Here is a 17114-nt window from a genome sequence, read left to right as displayed (position 1 = left end):
GTGGAACAAATGTTTGTCTTCAAGCACATTACTAGCAAGCTGAGTTTTGTGTTGCTTCGAAATAAAAACGCTAAATAATAAACTAAAGTAACAAATCTAAACGTGAAATGAACATAAATAAAGTATCAACACAACTCGCTGTTTATTTATTTTTGTCCACGTTGCTGCCCAGTTTCCCCTTCCACACACTACTGGACCGTGTCTGTCCCACCGACACCGATGCCCTGTCTCACACATCCGCTCTGTTACTAAGACAGGAATTTATGTCAGTCAGTCCTGTTCGTCCATAATGGATCTCATTCATCAAAGAGAGGATGCACACACATTGGTGCAGGATCATCTTTTATAACAATTTGCCGATACAAATCATTTAAACTGCCACATTCAAAACCTAAATAGTTTTTGAAATTTAAGAAGCCAGAACCAGCAAATATTTAATATTCTTGCTTTAAACACGACTGAAACGATTAACACTAACTAATCATGGGATGTAATTTACAGACCAGAGATGTGCAGCTCTGCAGCGAATCTGCTGATGAAGCCTGTCAACAGTTCACTTCTCTACACAATGACGTCCTCCACACTGTCCTCAAATTGGACAAAAACCCTGTTTCAAGGCCAGACTACTTCCTGTGGTAGACACAACAACCCTGCAGAAAAACACGTCACAACCAGGCTCGTGATCCAGTGTAGTGATCCTCTGTCTGCCATAAACCAGCTCGACACTCACCAGCCGACCGTGAAAGACTCTCCCTGTCAAAGTCGCTTTGTAAAGCCGGTGCACTGAACTTTGGCCCTGGTGCTGCTCCTGTGAGTGTACCAACTGGACCCTGAAACATCTGCAAACTTCAGACTGCAGAATTTGATCTTTGCTGAGGGGATTTAAACTTGAAGTTGTTAATGGATTTTCAATTATAACCAGTTAAGAGACAAAATGTTTGTATCTGTAAGTCAAAAGATCAAAACTATGTGCGAATTTACATCGTCAAAAACAAACTAAGTGGGCCTTATGTGAGAGTCAGAGCAGTCCAGGCGACACCTGAGCTCTAACTTGTTTATTTTATAGATTTATCACACTGTGAAGCACCTTGAACAGCTTCTGTTTGACAAGGCTCGCAAAGACTGAGAAATTCACGGTTATTTTTCCTGCCTTTGGTGTTTTGCAGTGTTCTCTCTCACTGTAAATAATGAGTTGACTTCCAAAATAACAGCAGCAGGTCTGCGCACTGGGAGCAAAGCTAGTGGTAAATTAGACGTACTGTGCAACTGTAGGCTTGGTGAAAATCTGCAGGGAACAATGTGGGAGTGAGTCTAAACAAAGTGTACAGTTAGCCCAGACTATGAGACTGCAATGACACACCGGCAGGAGGAGGAGCGTGTGCCTACATGTGCTACATGCCAACACTAGGCTGAGCCTTCAATGAAAGAGATCGGGGTTTAATGTGTATTTGTAAGGATGTCTGAGGCGACAAGTGACGTTCAAGATTAGCCAAACGCTGACGTACGACAAAGAGCACAACATCACACCTCTCTGAGACTTCAGCTAATCCCCTTCAGACAGCTGAGCTCTAATTTTCTCTGCGCACTATGCAGCACAGGTAGAAGAAACACAAAGGTGTGTGAGTGTGTGTGTGTGTCACAGGTGAAAAGCAAGCTTGCTAGCAGTGGAGGTATCTGTCACTTGCATGCTAGAACATGACTAAGTATGAACTGACTTTGCCGAGGATCACTAATTACTGATGTATCCCACACAGGACAGCACTGAGAATGTGAGTGTGAGTGTGTGTGTGTGTGTGTGTGTGCGAGAGAGAGAGAGAGAGAGAGAGAGAGAGAAAGAGAGTATCTGGGTGTGGCTCATCTAAAGCATGTAGGTTTGGCTGCTTACATTAACATTATACCTGTTGGAGGTGTGCTGAGCTACGGTTCACCACAAAATGCCTTGACATGTTCGCTCAAAGAAAAACAGCCACTCTACCCTAATATCACAACAAACCACGGTCATAGTCGGCCATGTTCAAATACAAACACACAGGCATTTCAAGGGCTGAGGGCTAGAAAATAAGACGGGGGTCTACAGCTACGCTCCCGTCTCTACGAGGCTGTAGGCAGTGCTTTGGGCCAAACGCTAACATCTGCATGCTAATATGCTGGTGTTTGGCAGCAATAAAGTTAATCATCTTAGTTTAGCAAGTGCTAATTAGCACAAAGCATAATGTACAGGAGAGGCTTATAGGAATGCCAACAGCTCTGCAGAGTGACAGAGAGGGACATCCTGGAAGCGCACTGACTCTCCCCTTTCGATCTGGTGCTTTGTATTCTCAATATCATCTAACGGATCCAAAATGCTTCCATTACACGACCCACAGCGCTCAGTACGTCCCAGGAGTGTGTTTGTGTGTGCGCATTCAGCAATCAGCAGTCACACGGTAATGACAGCCAGCAGTAAACGGATTAGACTGACAGACGGACCTCGTGAGCTGAACGGAATACGCTGATCTACACACAGTATTACTGCAGTATTGTGAAGTACAAAAGTTTGTTGGTACTAAGCAGTAAACACTCTGACTAAAACCTGAGTGTAAAGAAGACAAGCCAAGATCAACCATCCTGGAGCTGACCCTCCTCTCCACCTGTGAACTAAGGATTCTCTGACTCTCTGATCTAAAGAGGACATTAAAATCTTTTCAGAAACATCTTCCATCACAGTTCTGGATTTGCTCAAGAATGTGTGTGTCATCATTTCCACCGGTTTCATTTTCATTTAGTCCATTCACCATCTGAAAGGATCCAAAAGCTACAGGTTGATCTGAATCTGGGCAGCAGACTGTCAGGCCTGACCGACAGGGAACAAGAGGAGTGCTGAAAGAGGGCAGAAGTGATGGAGAGAACGACGCCATGAAAGACTGAAGGACGGGAGGAATGAGAGAGTGAAGCTTGTGACGGATAAACGATGAGATGAAGGAAGTGCAGGAAAACAAACTCGGGATGAGCTTGTAGTTGCTCACCACTTCTGTGTGAAAAAGAAATGTGAAGCAACGGAAAGTTTAGCAAGTGAGGTCAAGAGAGGGCAGGACAGTGAAGAGGAGGAAGAGGAAGAGGAGGACTGATAGTACAACACCAAAGCATCTTCTGATGTGGTTCCTGTAACACCAAACACCATAAAACACTGCTTAAAGGGCATGTAGAGCTCAACTGTTTGTTGAGCTCATAGAAACAAGAAGCACATGTGTGCACAAAACACACAGGCCACATAAATGAACCAGACATCAGATGACATTTGAGTTAAATGACAGAACGCATGGAATAAAACACAACCGCAGATTCAGTCATTTTCCATTCAACGCAAAGAACGACTAATAACACAATATGTGCGTTTGTTCAATTAAAACCAAACTAAAACAACTGGACATCTGAAGTGAATCAGAGGCATGAAATCCTGTCCGTCAGATTATTCAAATACACAACACAGAGATATGTGAACCTAATCCAGGCCTGCTAAAGAGGTGGCTGATGGTAGAGAGAGAGGAGGAGATTCTGGTTGTGGGTTTATAGAGAAATGGGTCAGGCCAGTGAAGAGGAGGGGGGAGGGGCAGGAGGCGGGTGACGGATAGAGAGGCAGGTCCAGACCTCATAAGCTCCACTGGAAAACTCACAGTCATTAATCTGATTAATGTACTCCAACCGTTTCCCTGCAGCCAGCCTCGGTCTATATGCTTCCATATATCCACCATGAGGAAGGCTACATGAGCATTAGTCCATAAGCTCCTCTGCCACAACACGTCTGCATTCCAGCAGAGTTAGTGAGCGAGTGCGTAGGTACACATCAGGACCTGGAGGCTTCAAACATCTATAAACAGAAGCGTGCTGTGATGCTTTTCTTTTTGGCTCCAGCTGCTGTTTCTCTGCCAACAGCTGGCCTGAGAAACAGCTGTGTACCAGAGCGCTGCTGTGTCTCTTTCCAAAATAAGAGACTCAGTGTTTAAAGAAAGAAAATGATAACCATGGTCACAGCGATGATTGCTGTTGGCAAAAATAAACCACATCATGGTTACGCTGGAAGCCACCACCACGGCTGGTTTTGATAAACAACGATCTGTCCCTGTGAAACAGCAACTGAACTACGTCCCCGTCTAAGAGTTCGTAAACGTAGTGTTGTGGGATGAATCACTTCATGGATGAGGCTGCCTACATGCTGCTTTATTAGCCTTGTTTCCATGTTACAACCCACCTCAGTGTGTGGCGTAGCTGCAGCTGAAGCTTCACTAAACTGCCAAGCTGTCAAGTTAGCACACGCATGCTAAGTGAAGGCTAGAGGAAGGAAGGAAGGAAGGAAGAAGTCGCTCCCTACCGTCACAGCAAGCAGCTTGAAATCTTATGCCATTTATGTATACATACAGTTAGTAAACAGCATACTATTTACAGTAAACAGCATACTTCTCACTCGAGTTGTAACATATCCAGAAACAACATACAGAGGAGGCTGGACAAGACGTGACTCTTCTTCTCTCAACAACATGAAACCGTCCTACAGCTAAAGGATAACACGACACTCCCCAAGGTGTCACCGTTCTTGTTTCCAAACTGGAAAATCATTGCAGCTGCTCTGCAAACATCACATTTTCCTAAACTACACATCAAAATCAGTCTCTGAACGGAGTAAATGTGAGCTAAGAAACACGCAGCGATTTAGTTTACACCTTTAATGTTGCGTTCAAGGATCAATCACATTTTTTACACTTAGAGATGTCATCGGTTTCTTTGAGGTTACAAAGAGATAACAAAATCAAGATGAAGAGGATTGTAAGTAGGAAGTACAAGCAGAAACTGCTGTGTGGAGCGCAGTGTGTTAACAGTGTTGTTATTAGATGACAGGCGCACATAAAGAGAAACAGCAAGCAAAGCACATGTTGCACACGACCAATACAATGCAGGCACTGCTGAAGAGTGGAGCCCAGAGCGACAGCAGAACTTACCTTAGCAGAGACGAAAACAGAGACGGACAGATGTCCAAACAGAAGACAGCCTCTGTCTCCGCGGGCCTGAGAGACAGAAAGGGACAGACAGAGAGGAGAGGAAGATCCCTCAGGAGCAGATGTGACAGCACAGGGAGAACACAGAGAGGTTTGTTAGAAAGCGCAGCAGCATGCGGTTAGATCTCCCAGCAGGCCGCCGGCGCTCACGCCAGGCCGGGCGGGCTTCCTGTTATATGGCTCGCGGCTGGCTGGAAGGTGGCACATTCTGGGAGTCGTGGTGAAATGCCACACATGGAACCGGGAGCTGAAGGCTAATGAAACAGCCAGAGCCCAGCGGTCCCTATAACAGGAGGTCAGAGCACTCAGCTCACACGTCTAAAATTACCTGCCTGGGCAATGAGTTGGGAATCGAGTGTCAGGTTTTAAAAATGTGAGTTTTGCATGAGCCGTTTGAGTACAAATCGCTTTACAAGCTCAATGATGGTCCTTTAAAAGACATGCTTTTCACTTACTTTTGCACTGACTTTGAACTTTTGCACTGATGTTGCACAATACGCCACCTCAACTCCATTGCACACTAACTCAAATGTTGTATATATTTGTCATTTTATTGTTTATAGTATTCTGTTTTATATTTATAGTTATTTGCTATTTTTCTATGTCATTGGGCCTAACCAGGACCAGGGAAACTAATTTTGTTCCACCTCATGTTTTTGACATGTGTGAAATGACAATAAAGCTCCTTAAATCCTTGAATTAATTATGGCACACTGGGATGCTGTAACTCTTTGCTTTGACATGACATCTTCACGTGTATGAGATGTGAATGAACTGAAGTGTGTATGGACGTGGCTTTGAGCTAGAACAGTTGTTAAAAAGATCAGACTGATTTATTTTGTCCTGTGTTTTTGAAGAGAATTATGTAAGATCTGCACAAATCTACATGTCACTTGGTTATGATCTCTTCAGGAGGTTACACATGAGAATTTTTACAGCCTCAGTTTATTTTGTACTGTGGGTTACAGAGAAGTAACTTGCCTGAACTGCACCCCTGAGTTATTAATGACAGAGTTAATTGTCTGGCGCCCTGCTGTGTTAACTGCAGCACCTTCAGGCCTTAAGTGAAGCAAGACAATACATGCATTCTGCTGTTTATTCAGCCTCCAATTTTCAAGAGTCTTTAAGTTCATTTCAACACTGCATTTAAGTGAGAGAGAAACAATATCAGCTTGGAAGACAGAAGAGAAAAATACTGAGCTTAAGTCTGTGTTATTTGAAGTAAATGGGACTAAAACTTGCCAACAGCAGTGTTTTACTTGGAATTAGTCTTATGGTTACAAATCTCAAGAACCAAAATCAACATCAACTCTGGCATAAAATAGGGAAGCAAATCAGCCACATAAAATACATATCTGCGATATTAAAGACATCTTTGTTCCATCAGAAACATCACATCAGATAGATTTAAGTTCACAACCACTTCAAAGAAGGCTTTTTCAGAAGATATCGGAGTCAAAAAGATCAACTTGTGAACGCTTCATCTTCATGAGGCTTCATTTCTGAGTGCCTCCCACTGCAATGATTGGAAAACTGTTCTAATTTGACACCAGTTTTGCTTTCGGGTGTCACACGCCGAGAGCCCCGCCCTCTTTAGTCAGAGCACAAACGGAGAACGCAACTGGTTAGCAACGAATCAAACAATGCAAATCCTCATACAAACTGCTTCGTGATGGGAGGCTGGATGTTGGAGATCGGTGGGAGAGCAGATGGAGTGTGGTACAGAACACCAGAAGCAGAAGATATTCCCGCTTTATTTGTCATTTACTGTCAGGCTTCATTCACTGCAGTGATGCTGTCATCTTTTTATCATCATCATCATCATCATCATGACACATCGTAGCCGTAAAGTAATTTTTGAACATATTAAAAATAAATGCCTAAATCCTTGATCATCATATCCATGTGATAATTTGTGATAATTTCTCCTCCAATCAGAGCACATATAACTGTCTGAACTGAAGCATAACAATGGAGCAACATTTGATCTTGTCACGATCCCCAAGTTGTGAATCACTTCTTTTGCAGGTCTTCAGCATTTAAGTGAACATTTCACACTCCCACTCCCGTGGTGACCTCACTCGCGTAACAGTCTGAGGCTCTAACTGACAGCAAACCATGTGACGGCGCTCTGGTAGAGGCGAGGCGAGGACAGAAAACAAAACGAAAACAGATCAGAGGGAGGCGGAGTACAGCAGACCAGAGAGTGAAGGAAAAGGACAACTCAGCCTTGTTCCCACACATACAGCTGCTCTCCCAGCTCATCTCCGACCAGAACCACATCACTGAGGCCAGAACGGCTCAGAAACGCCCCCGTGCCAGCTCCCCCACCTCTGCAGCCTGCAAGCAGGACTCTGGCTTGGCACAATCTGTTGCATGTCGCAGGGAATGCTGCCAAAGATTAACCCAGAACCTGCTGTTCACATCTGACTCCATTAAGCCCTGCTGTCCAGAACATGTAACACGGCACAACCACTTATATTCTCTGTCAAAATACGACTTTAATGAAAAGTTCCTGACAAGAGCTAAATAACCAGGTGGTCAATCAACAAATTAATCTGCCGCTATTTTGATTTTATTCTAAGCAGTTTTTCATGAAAAAAAAAATTGACTGCAACAGCAAACAAATGTGAGGATTTGATGCTCGATGGTACAGAACACTCAATAGCTTTTGAACTGCTATTTCAACTACTGATCTTGGCTTCTAGGAAATTATGACGAGGACTTTTCACAACTGTCTGATGTTTTCATGAGCAAAATAATCAGCAAGTTACTCAATAATGCTAAAAATCATTGGTGGTTAAGTTTCCTTTTCATTCTAGTTACTTTATGCTTTGTTTTTATACTTAATTTATTATTAGCATTATTATTATCGTTACATATATTCTTCCTGATCTAACCAAAACATTACAGAACAATCCTACAGTCACAGTATGTCCTGCAGTCTATTTTACTTTTTATTTAAAAAACACAGGAGCAGATAAATGAGCCAACCAGAGGAGGGCTGACAGACTGACTCAGAGTTAACGTTCAGCATTGACATGTTTCATGTTTGCACGAAATTCCACTTGCTTGGCAGGTTTTGAAGCCTGAAGCGGAGGGAAAGTTTCCACCTGCCTGCTCCACCCCTCTACTGATCATACTGTAATACTGCTGCTTGTCAGGGACTGCTGGACTGCTCTATCAGCCAACAGACCTCCAGCTGCAAGCACTACACATCAGCTGATGAAACTTTTAGTGATTAGAATGTATTTAGTGTCCGCTCAGCACGCTTACAAAGTTTGAGCTATGATCAATTATTCTCCTTTGCCATCATAAAGCAGGAGACTGACAAAGTAGTTTGACTACACTTAACCCCCCAATATGCTCCCCGGGCGCTTGATGCGGCCCACTGCTCCTGTGTGTGTTTCACTGTGGGTAATTTGCCGGGTGTTGCGTGTGTGTGTTCAACTAAGTATGGGATAAATGCAGAAGACGAATTCAGTGTGTGTGTAAAAATATATATACTGTCAATAAAGTGATTCCTCTTCTTCTTCTAATTTTTATACTTCAGTAAACTATCTGTTTTCCCAAAGTAAAAGTCAAGAGGAATGTTAGCTTCAAAACCTACAAATGTTTTCTTGAAAAAAGTTAGAATAATTATGCAAAACCAAAAACATGACAAATAATCACAGTGGTTAATTAATAACACTTTAAAAGGACAATAAGACTATCACCTCTAGAGGCACAAAGTGGTATTACAAGACAGGACATGTTAGCTCATTTTTAACAGTGATTTAAACCAAAATCTGGTCATATTGCACAAATTGCACCTTTAGAACCACAAACTTATTGTTGAATGCGGTGAGTCATTTTATGGCATATGTTGGTAACAGAAGGCTTGCTAACATCTGGTGCTGACGTTTTTCACGGCAAAATCAAAATATCTGTTGCCGCAATTATGATAACGTTGTTTTGATTTGCTTGATTTGTAAACATGATTGACCAACATCTTAGCCATAACAACTTGATGAGCTAACAGCTAAGCTAAGCTGTGCCTCTGTCGGATTTCTGCCCCCTGCTGGTCAAAAACCGAGTGATGCAGCTTTAAAATGTGAACCAATCCTGTTTGGTGCAGAAGAACAACTCCTGAACAACTGTTTTTGGATTGTTTTTAAATTCATGAGAGTCCATATTTCCGTCATTTCCACAGAAGTACTACAGGGCGTGCACATTTCCAGAGGCAGCTTAATGCAACAACACAAGCTAGCTGCAGCATCTTTATTGTAAGCTAATGATAAGTTTCAATGAATTCTACAGTTTATTTGAATGAGGCAGTGAATTTCAATCACTGTTTAAAAATGGAGGGTGAAATTCAACTTATCAACGCACATAAATTGACAACAAACTGAAAAAGCACGAATAAATTCATTCTAGCTTAGGTGCTAACTGTCGGTGTTTGGCAGTTTTTGAAGACGCAACTCGGAAAGTAAAAAACAAACAAACAATGCTGTTACACACGCCATATATACATACATAAAACGGGGTTGCACGCTAACACAGCAACATGTGCTAACTGCACACAGGTGAGGTCTTACCTGTTTCGCTCCTAACTGGAGAAACAAACCAAAATCCTGCAGGAGCTGCTGCCGCACTTCTTCTTCGGTCTGACCGCCTCTCCTGTCAGACAGACGGATTAACACTCAGGCGTGAATCTTCGTTAAAAACACGCCACTTTGGGTCCTCTTCTAAGCCTCCACAAACTGCGACATTTTGTAAGTTTACTCCGCTGTCACCCGTCGGCCCCCCTCAGCCATTTACACGATGAGAAGATCCGCCGTGAAGCCCTCCGCTCTCCTTCACAAGATAACCGTCGCTGCGGGGTTTTGTTCCTGCGCTCGGTTAAAACAGTGAAGCTGTACTTCACGTTCAAGTTAAACCCTCACAGGTGAAGTGTGTTTGACTTCCTCACGGGGGAATGAAGAAGCAGTTTCGGCTGTTGGACAACGAGCGTCTTCCCCCTCCGGTGCCTACTGGCGTCTGTGTAATCAGATGCTGCTCACCACAATATCCATTCATCCTATTACAGCTTAACCCTTCGCTGTCTGCTGCGCGGCTTTGTGCTGCCTTACAGGACTGTCGGACAAACCGCGACTACAGGCTGGAAAAACATCCTCCCTTTCACAAGCACCACAATCATCTGAATTACATAAATAAAAACACATATATAAGTTTTAAAAGTCAGACGTTATACCTCAGCACATAGCATAGTTACAATATTAATAATATTAACGAATTAGCGTGAAACTTTAATGATTAAGTAACTATATAAGCCTCCAAACGTGATATAAATTCATTATTATTAGCATTATTATTATTAGATATTTAGATGTGCATCTGCTTTACAGTACCAAACGTTTTCTTATATTTTCAGTCCTAAAACGTATTTAGCTGATGCATTTAGGTTCACCAGATATTTCAAGTGACATTTATTACTTCTGAAAATTAGCCAGTTATCAACAAAAAAACACAGTCACCAAAGAATTAAAAAAAAATGTACTTGCATCTGATAATAACTTTATTTATGTAACGCTTTTTAAAAAGAAGTTCCCAAAGTGCTTAACAATCAGTTAAAATCAGAAGCCACAAATCAAACACAAAAACAGGCAGTAAAAGGACAGTAAAAAAATATAGAAAATTGACAATAAAGGCAGTAAATTGAGAATTTAAAGCAGATAAGATAAAAGGATGGTAAAAAGACAACATCACATATCAGCCAGTCTATAAAAATGGGCTTTAAGAAGTGATTTAAAAGAAATCACTGACCAGTGACAGATCAGTCTTTAACCTCAACTTTGGAACGACCAGAAGGTCCCCACCCGAGGACCTCAGGCTGGCCAACATGGGCTCAAAAACCCTGCTATGAATGTTGGGGTCAGACCCATTCAAATTAAATAAAGGTTTTGAAAATAGTCAAAAATCTTAACATGTAAGTTTTAGTTCTCGAGTTGTACTTGAATGCACCATTAATCTAACCCCCCCCCCACACACACACACACACACAGAGTAAAGAATAGATCAGGGTCTTATGAAAACATTTGATATTCATAGAGAAAATCTGAAAATGAAATAAAACATTGAACATACAATTCCTCCCGTTGACACACCGTATCTGCTTCTTGTTTACGTGAAATGAAGACTTTCCAAAGCAATCTGATTTTGCATTTAACAGTAAAAACGAGTTTGCTTTACAAACAGCGCCATCCTCAGGACAGAAACACCACTGCACAGCTGGCCACTGTCCTGTAACAGGTGTGAACAGGTAAAGCAGACCTACAGTCAGTCAGTCAGTTCACGGATTAAAATGATCTGAAATGATTTAATTTTTTCACATGAAGAAGCAAGTTTGAATTTTTCTTTGCTCAATAATATTACAACAAAATACTTTGAGACACGCTAATAGAAACAGGCACATGGAAGAGGCTGCAGCCACAAACTCAGAGTCTCCATCCAGCTGATAAGAGCTGATCTTTCCTCATGTCCTGATGCTGGTCACTTCAGCAGGACCAAGAGACGACGGACGTCTTCTCATCGCCGTCACCGCTCTTCTGCTAGCAGCGACCTGAAGTTCTCCAGCTCTCTGATGCTGGTGGAGATCCTGTGGGACATTTCATGAAGATGCAGTTATCTCTGGCGTGGAGGGAGGACGTCAATAAACAGCACATAAAGTGAAAGTCTGCCCTTTTAATTTCGTATCCTACAGTATTTTGGTTAACGCTGGGTTTCATTTTTAAGGTCATAAAAGCGAGACGGATTTCCCATGAGATGAGATCATGTTTGACTTCTGCCTACAAGTGTGGCAAGTTAGGAAAAAAATACTTCACCGGAAACCAGAAGGTCCATTTGATAATTGCAGGCCTGTAGCACTCGAGTCCAGGTCTCGGACTCGAGTCTGACTTGAGCCTATATTTTAAGGACTTGTGACTTGACTCGGACTTGAACATTAACTGCATTTGGATTCATAAATCGGAGACGAGTCCTCAGATTTTTATTTAGTTTTACGTAATGCACCATAGTAACTTGGCTTAAGATCATATCTACGTTAGGTTCAATATTATATAATAATTATGCAATAATATATTTGGATTGGACTTAACTTGACTCAGATCAGTAGTGGACTCGACATGGATTTTCCTTTAAAGTGACATATCTTGTCATTGGAGGGAACTCACTCCAACGAAATTTGTTCTCTGCATTTAACCCACCCAAGTGACGTGCACACACACACAGCAAACCCGGGGCAGTGGGCGACCGCGTGCAGCGCCCGGGGAGCAGTGGGGGTTAGGTACCTTGCTCAAGGGTACCTCAGCCATGGACACCGGGACGGGGAATCGAACCAGCGATCCACCGGCTATGGGTCCGACACCCTAACCGCTGATCCACGACTGCCCCTTTTTTTTTTTTTATGACTTGATGCAAGGACATAAATTATTGAAGTCCAGTTTCTATCACAATTGCAATGAAGAGATAAACTGAAGAAAACATCAGGAAGGATGCTGAAGGAGGATGCTGCTTTCGCTGAAGCAGAAGATCTGAGTGCTTCGTCCACCACCCGACAAGTCATTTTCAGGCAGTAAAAATGTGGATGTGATCCACTACGCCTGCAGCAGATACAACCCTTAGTGTGTACACAGAACCGAGTGGCTTCTCCGAGTTTCTTCAAACATAAAAGTTATTTCACATAAGACGCCGACAGACTCGCTCACCTTCCAAAGGCGTTGAGCAGGGAGACGATCTCCTGCCGGCTGAGCTGGAAACTGGGTCGCTCCACGCTCGACGTGGGCAGGGCTTCAATCTGTCGCTCTGAAAACAAAATCTTCAGTGATGTTCCCAATCCCTGAGTCTGGTGACGAGAGAGAGAGAGATCAAAACAAGGCCGCAAATCACAACGTGATGCACGGCAGGATTTAACATTCACCCCTAGATTACCCTGTGCAAACAGTGACATAACTGATGTAACAATGTCCTTGCCTGCAGTTTCCCCCACAGTCGACACTTGAAGCAGCCCACACAGTCCATGATCCTGGAGATGTTGAGGAAGGACAGTCGGATGTCCTCCTGACGTCAACACAGCAGAGGAAAACACACTCGTGTCACTTTGAGTAAAAACATGTGATTCGCTGCAGTCGGCGTCAGTCGATATTCCAAACTGATATCCGCAAACGCACTCTAAATGGTTTATGGTAACGAATCTTTACGAATCCAGAGGATCTTTTTTGTAATTACTTGATCCAAAACACACTGAACTAGTCCTTTACTTAGTTCTTTTTCTTCCTGTTTAGGGCAGCTTAAACAGGTTTCTGTGCTGTCCACGTCACCATGTCTGAGAGATATCCTCACACGCTTAATTCAGTACAAGAATTCATCTTCACAGTTTCACCTTCAGTTTGGCTGCTTCCTTTTCATCCCCAGCAAACAGCGACGTCTCATCAAAGTGCAGCGGGAAAGATCTGGAGAAAGAGTGTGGAGGCGGAGGGAAATCACAGCGAGCTGCCACTTAGAAAATTGAAAGTAAACTGATGAGAAGTGAAGACGATTTAATGACATGAAAGTGACAACCCAAAATCCACGATACATTTTCCTCGCACAACTCGTGCTACTCATCCAACTGGATTTGTTTTAGTGCGAGTTGCAGGGTTGTGGACGTTTGGAGATTGGGAGCAGCTTCGTGGAGGAACTATTTTCTTTCTACCACATCGTGTGACTGCGCAGAAGAAAACGAGAGGCTGTTCTGCTGCGAGCGCCAGGCCTCAGACTGACCTGGCCAGCTGCAGGATGTGCAGCAGCAGCTCTTTGGTCTCCTGGTCCTCCTGCGGTCTGCCGGTGTACAGCCGGAAGGACGGCTGCTGGAAGAACGGCAGAGCTTTGGCCAGCGCTCGCAGCTCTATCAGGTACAGGAAGTAGAGGTTGCGGAGCCTCTTGGGCCCCTCGCCGGCCGTCAGCTCCGAATCAAAACGCTGTCTGAACTCCGACACGTTGTGACCCCACTTCTTCTGAAACCAGCTGTCTGAAGGGGTTCACAGAAAGAACGAGACTCAGGGTTAAGAAGCCATCACAGCTGAGGACTTTGCACTGGATCAAGACCGGACAGGATGAGTTCAGTGGGTCGTTTGCGTCTCACCATCCAGCAGGTATCTGGCACTCAGGTGTATGTTGATGCTGGAATGGAGGCCAGAGATGAGGCGGTAGAAAGCCCTCTTCTCCACACACTGACCTGAGAGAGACCGAGAGAGCTGGCAACAGTAACTGGACAAAGAAAGACTCCACAACGACACGTCTTCCTGTCGTTCGGCTTACCTTCCAGCCAGCTGTAGAAGATCTTTGCTGCAATAAGTTAAGCAAATGTTGTTTAGGGACACGCAGAGAAAACTGACGGTCCAGACGAAGTAAATCAAGGTGAGATGACCTCCTACCTTCACTTCCTGAGCTGCTGTGGACTGAGTTGGGAAGAAGGGGACGTCTGATGGCATACGGTCTGCGAGAAGGGTAAAGGGGGACAAGTGATGAACTCGCACAAACACCCACCTCTGCTCCATTCATCGCTTTCCTACGTTTCTCAGCTTGGATGAGACATTTAAGCAGGCTGAAATGAACTTTCTTCTGTCAGCCTTAGCGAGCGACGTCGTCGGGATTCTAACGTTTCCGACTGCGGCTGAACCGAGTTCAGGCTTTGCATGTTGGCTCAAAGGACGGTCAAACACTTCGGCCCACAGAAGATGTCAGGATTACCGTGCAGGTCTGTACAGAGCTGCATGTCCCGCTCAGGATGATCTGTCATAACTCTGGTGATCCCCTGCTGATCCCCTAAGTCGTTATGTTTTATCGACATCATGATTTAGCATCTCAAAATGGCTCAGCATATCAAAATAATGACTTGGTGTCTCAAAATAATGAAAGTTTCTCATTATAACGACTCATAGGATCTTCATCACACTGAGGCTTTCATATTAGTGTGTGTGTGTTTACTTGAAGCAGTTCTCCTCATAGATGCTGTTCCAGATCTGCCAGGCCTCTGGTCCTCTGTAGCCGGTGAAGCGCTCCGGGTTCAGCAGCAGGTCGACGTACTGGGAGTCTGGTGACTCCTCGTCTGGGGAACAGCAACACTTCAGTCAGCATCTGTCTGTCAGCACGGTCAGCGAGCCAACCCATCTGGGATGTGGCGAAGCGCGCTGAGGTGTTATGGATGAACATTTGGTTTGGTTCATTGGCTCAGCTGAGGGACTGAACGTTACCGTCGACCACGCAGAAGCGCTCGGCCTCGTCGTCGTGTTTGCTCCAGCTGAGCAGGGCCTCTTTGGTCTCGTTGCTGCGGATGAAAACAGAAAACGGCCCGTCAGCTTCACCGATGTCCGGAGGTCAAAGGTCACGCAGGAGGCGTGAAGCTCTTGTGTGTTCACGGCTGAGTCACGGCTGAGTCACGGCTGAGTCACGGCTGAGTCGCCACATCCCGTCGAGCTGCAGCTGCTGTGACACATGACTCACCTCAAAGAGACGTCGACAGCTCCGAGATGCTTCATCTGCTCACAGTCGTCCAGCTGCTGGTTTGCCTCTGCTGAATACTGAACACACACACACACACACACGCACGTTATCTTTTCCCAGAATCCCTTAGGCTTATCAACAGCAATTCCACAATACGAAAATGTCCCTGAGCTCACATGACTGAAGTCTGACAAATCTGTCTTGAGACACTCATGGTGATGATTTGTGATTTATTTATGGTTTGTAAGTCCGACTGGGAGGGACCAATCGGATCCTGACGGACTCACCTTGTCGTGTGGGGGTGATCGGATCCCCTCTGGCACCTCGTGCTGAACAGACAGACGAAGTTTAAGTTAGCCTGATGAGGATAAAAGTGATTGTTCACAGCAGACTGAGGCAGGTGGGGGAACTCACAGGTGAGCAGGGCTTCACGGCGCAGTCCCTCAGACCGCAGTGACTGCTGGCCTTCCAGAACGGACACGGCTTGTCCAGGTTCACCTGCGGAGCAGCCAGACCCGCCGTGACGTGGCGTTCAGGTTACAGTTAGGCATTTAGTGTGTGTGTGTGTGTGTGTGTGTGTGTGTCAGCTCACCTTGTAGAACCTGAAATAGTCGGACTTCAGGAGAGTTTGAAGTTTGGGGAAAAGCTGCTGGTTGTTAAAGCCGTCGATGGTCTCCACGTCACACGCACAGTCGTCTATTCCCCCCGTGACCTTCGCCAGGTGGAAAACACAAACAGCTGATTACCGTCTGCGCTTTAACTTCAGAGAAACTCACGTTCATAAGCAGCAGCTGTCCAAGCAAAGTGTGCTGAAGTCATCCTGACGTGAGCGCGAGCCAACTCCGCCATTAGGGCTGTAAAGCACCTGTACCTGTCACAGGTACGCACTGAAAGCGCGCAGTCATGTTTCCCTTCAGCTGGTGCATCACCTACACACGAGTCAAAGAGTGTTTAATTAAGATTACGTCTCCGGTTGGACGTTTGGGGTGGCTACGTCACCGTTACCGTCAGCTGGCTTCTTACTGGAGGATTCGCGACAGGTTTTAAGTCCTGCGTTTCCACCTGACACGCGTTAGCTGAAGGCCAGTTTACGTGTACGTGACACGCGTCACTGTTAGTTTTACATTTTGAAACGCGACATGAGGCTCTGGCAGGTGGACGCGGAGAAGTTAACATCACCACAGACTGTTCTCCCGTCCAGGCGGTGACGGTCGCTCACCTGACAGAAGCACCTGCTGTCTGCTGGACCGGACACCTGGAGGAGCAGGAGGAGGAGGACCAGCGGCTTCATGACGACCCCCTCTGCCTTCCACGGACCTCCGTTTGGAAACGAGAACTTAGCGGAGCCTGTCTGTCTGACGCCTGTCTGTCTGTCCGTCTGTCCGTCCGGATCCGTCGGTAACAGGAGCGGTTGTGTGGAGGCGGCGATCGAACGTCAGATTTTGCTTCCTGATATTTGAAAGCTTCCTGTCGTTTCCAATCCGCTACGTGCGAGACGTGACGAGTCGATCAGCACGCGCGCTCAGCCCACTTTTCTGTTTTAGCAGCTTTTGATCGGGAATC

At 44.9% G+C, this 17114-nt stretch overlaps 2 protein-coding genes across 7 annotated transcripts in view; both read right to left on the bottom strand.

The window, feature by feature from the left end:
- The window catches only part of pacsin3 (protein kinase C and casein kinase substrate in neurons 3), a 24211-nt gene extending 14117 nt beyond the window's left edge, over positions 1-10094 (bottom strand). Inside the window, exons 1-2 of one of the 4 annotated variants that reach the window (XR_006844000.1) lie at positions 9608-10094; positions 4974-5039 (exon numbers count right to left, since the gene is read on the bottom strand). The gene's annotated coding sequence lies outside the window, so the exon portion shown is untranslated. Of the gene's footprint in view, positions 1-672; positions 698-4973; positions 5040-9607 lie in introns of those variants that run through there. The other 3 variants (XM_046395620.1, XM_046395628.1, XM_046395642.1) reach the window with 3 other exon arrangements.
- The window catches only part of ero1a (endoplasmic reticulum oxidoreductase 1 alpha), a 22174-nt gene extending 5109 nt beyond the window's left edge, over positions 1-17065 (bottom strand). The window contains exons 1-16 of one of the 3 annotated variants that reach the window (XM_046395606.1): positions 16920-17065; positions 16771-16889; positions 16144-16263; positions 15966-16049; positions 15839-15880; positions 15552-15628; positions 15302-15375; positions 15036-15156; positions 14483-14544; positions 14367-14393; positions 14191-14283; positions 13830-14076; positions 13450-13519; positions 13041-13127; positions 12776-12912; positions 10484-11667 (exon numbers count right to left, since the gene is read on the bottom strand). In XM_046395606.1, the coding sequence (XP_046251562.1) occupies positions 11607-11667; positions 12776-12912; positions 13041-13127; positions 13450-13519; positions 13830-14076; positions 14191-14283; positions 14367-14393; positions 14483-14544; positions 15036-15156; positions 15302-15375; positions 15552-15628; positions 15839-15880; positions 15966-16049; positions 16144-16263; positions 16771-16842 (1374 nt within the window). In that variant the 5' untranslated portion in view covers positions 16843-16889; positions 16920-17065 and the 3' untranslated portion in view covers positions 10484-11606. Of the gene's footprint in view, positions 1-10483; positions 11668-12775; positions 12913-13040; positions 13128-13449; positions 13520-13829; positions 14077-14190; positions 14284-14366; positions 14394-14482; positions 14545-15035; positions 15157-15301; positions 15376-15551; positions 15629-15838; positions 15881-15965; positions 16050-16143; positions 16264-16770 lie in introns of those variants that run through there. The other 2 variants (XR_006843998.1, XM_046395591.1) reach the window with 2 other exon arrangements.
- Positions 17066-17114: the final 49 nt, after the last annotated feature.

This window comes from Scatophagus argus, chromosome 1 (genome assembly GCF_020382885.2).
Source record: "Scatophagus argus isolate fScaArg1 chromosome 1, fScaArg1.pri, whole genome shotgun sequence".
Lineage (NCBI taxonomy): Eukaryota > Metazoa > Chordata > Actinopteri > Scatophagidae > Scatophagus > Scatophagus argus.
This window is presented reverse-complemented; position numbering and strand designations above follow the sequence as displayed.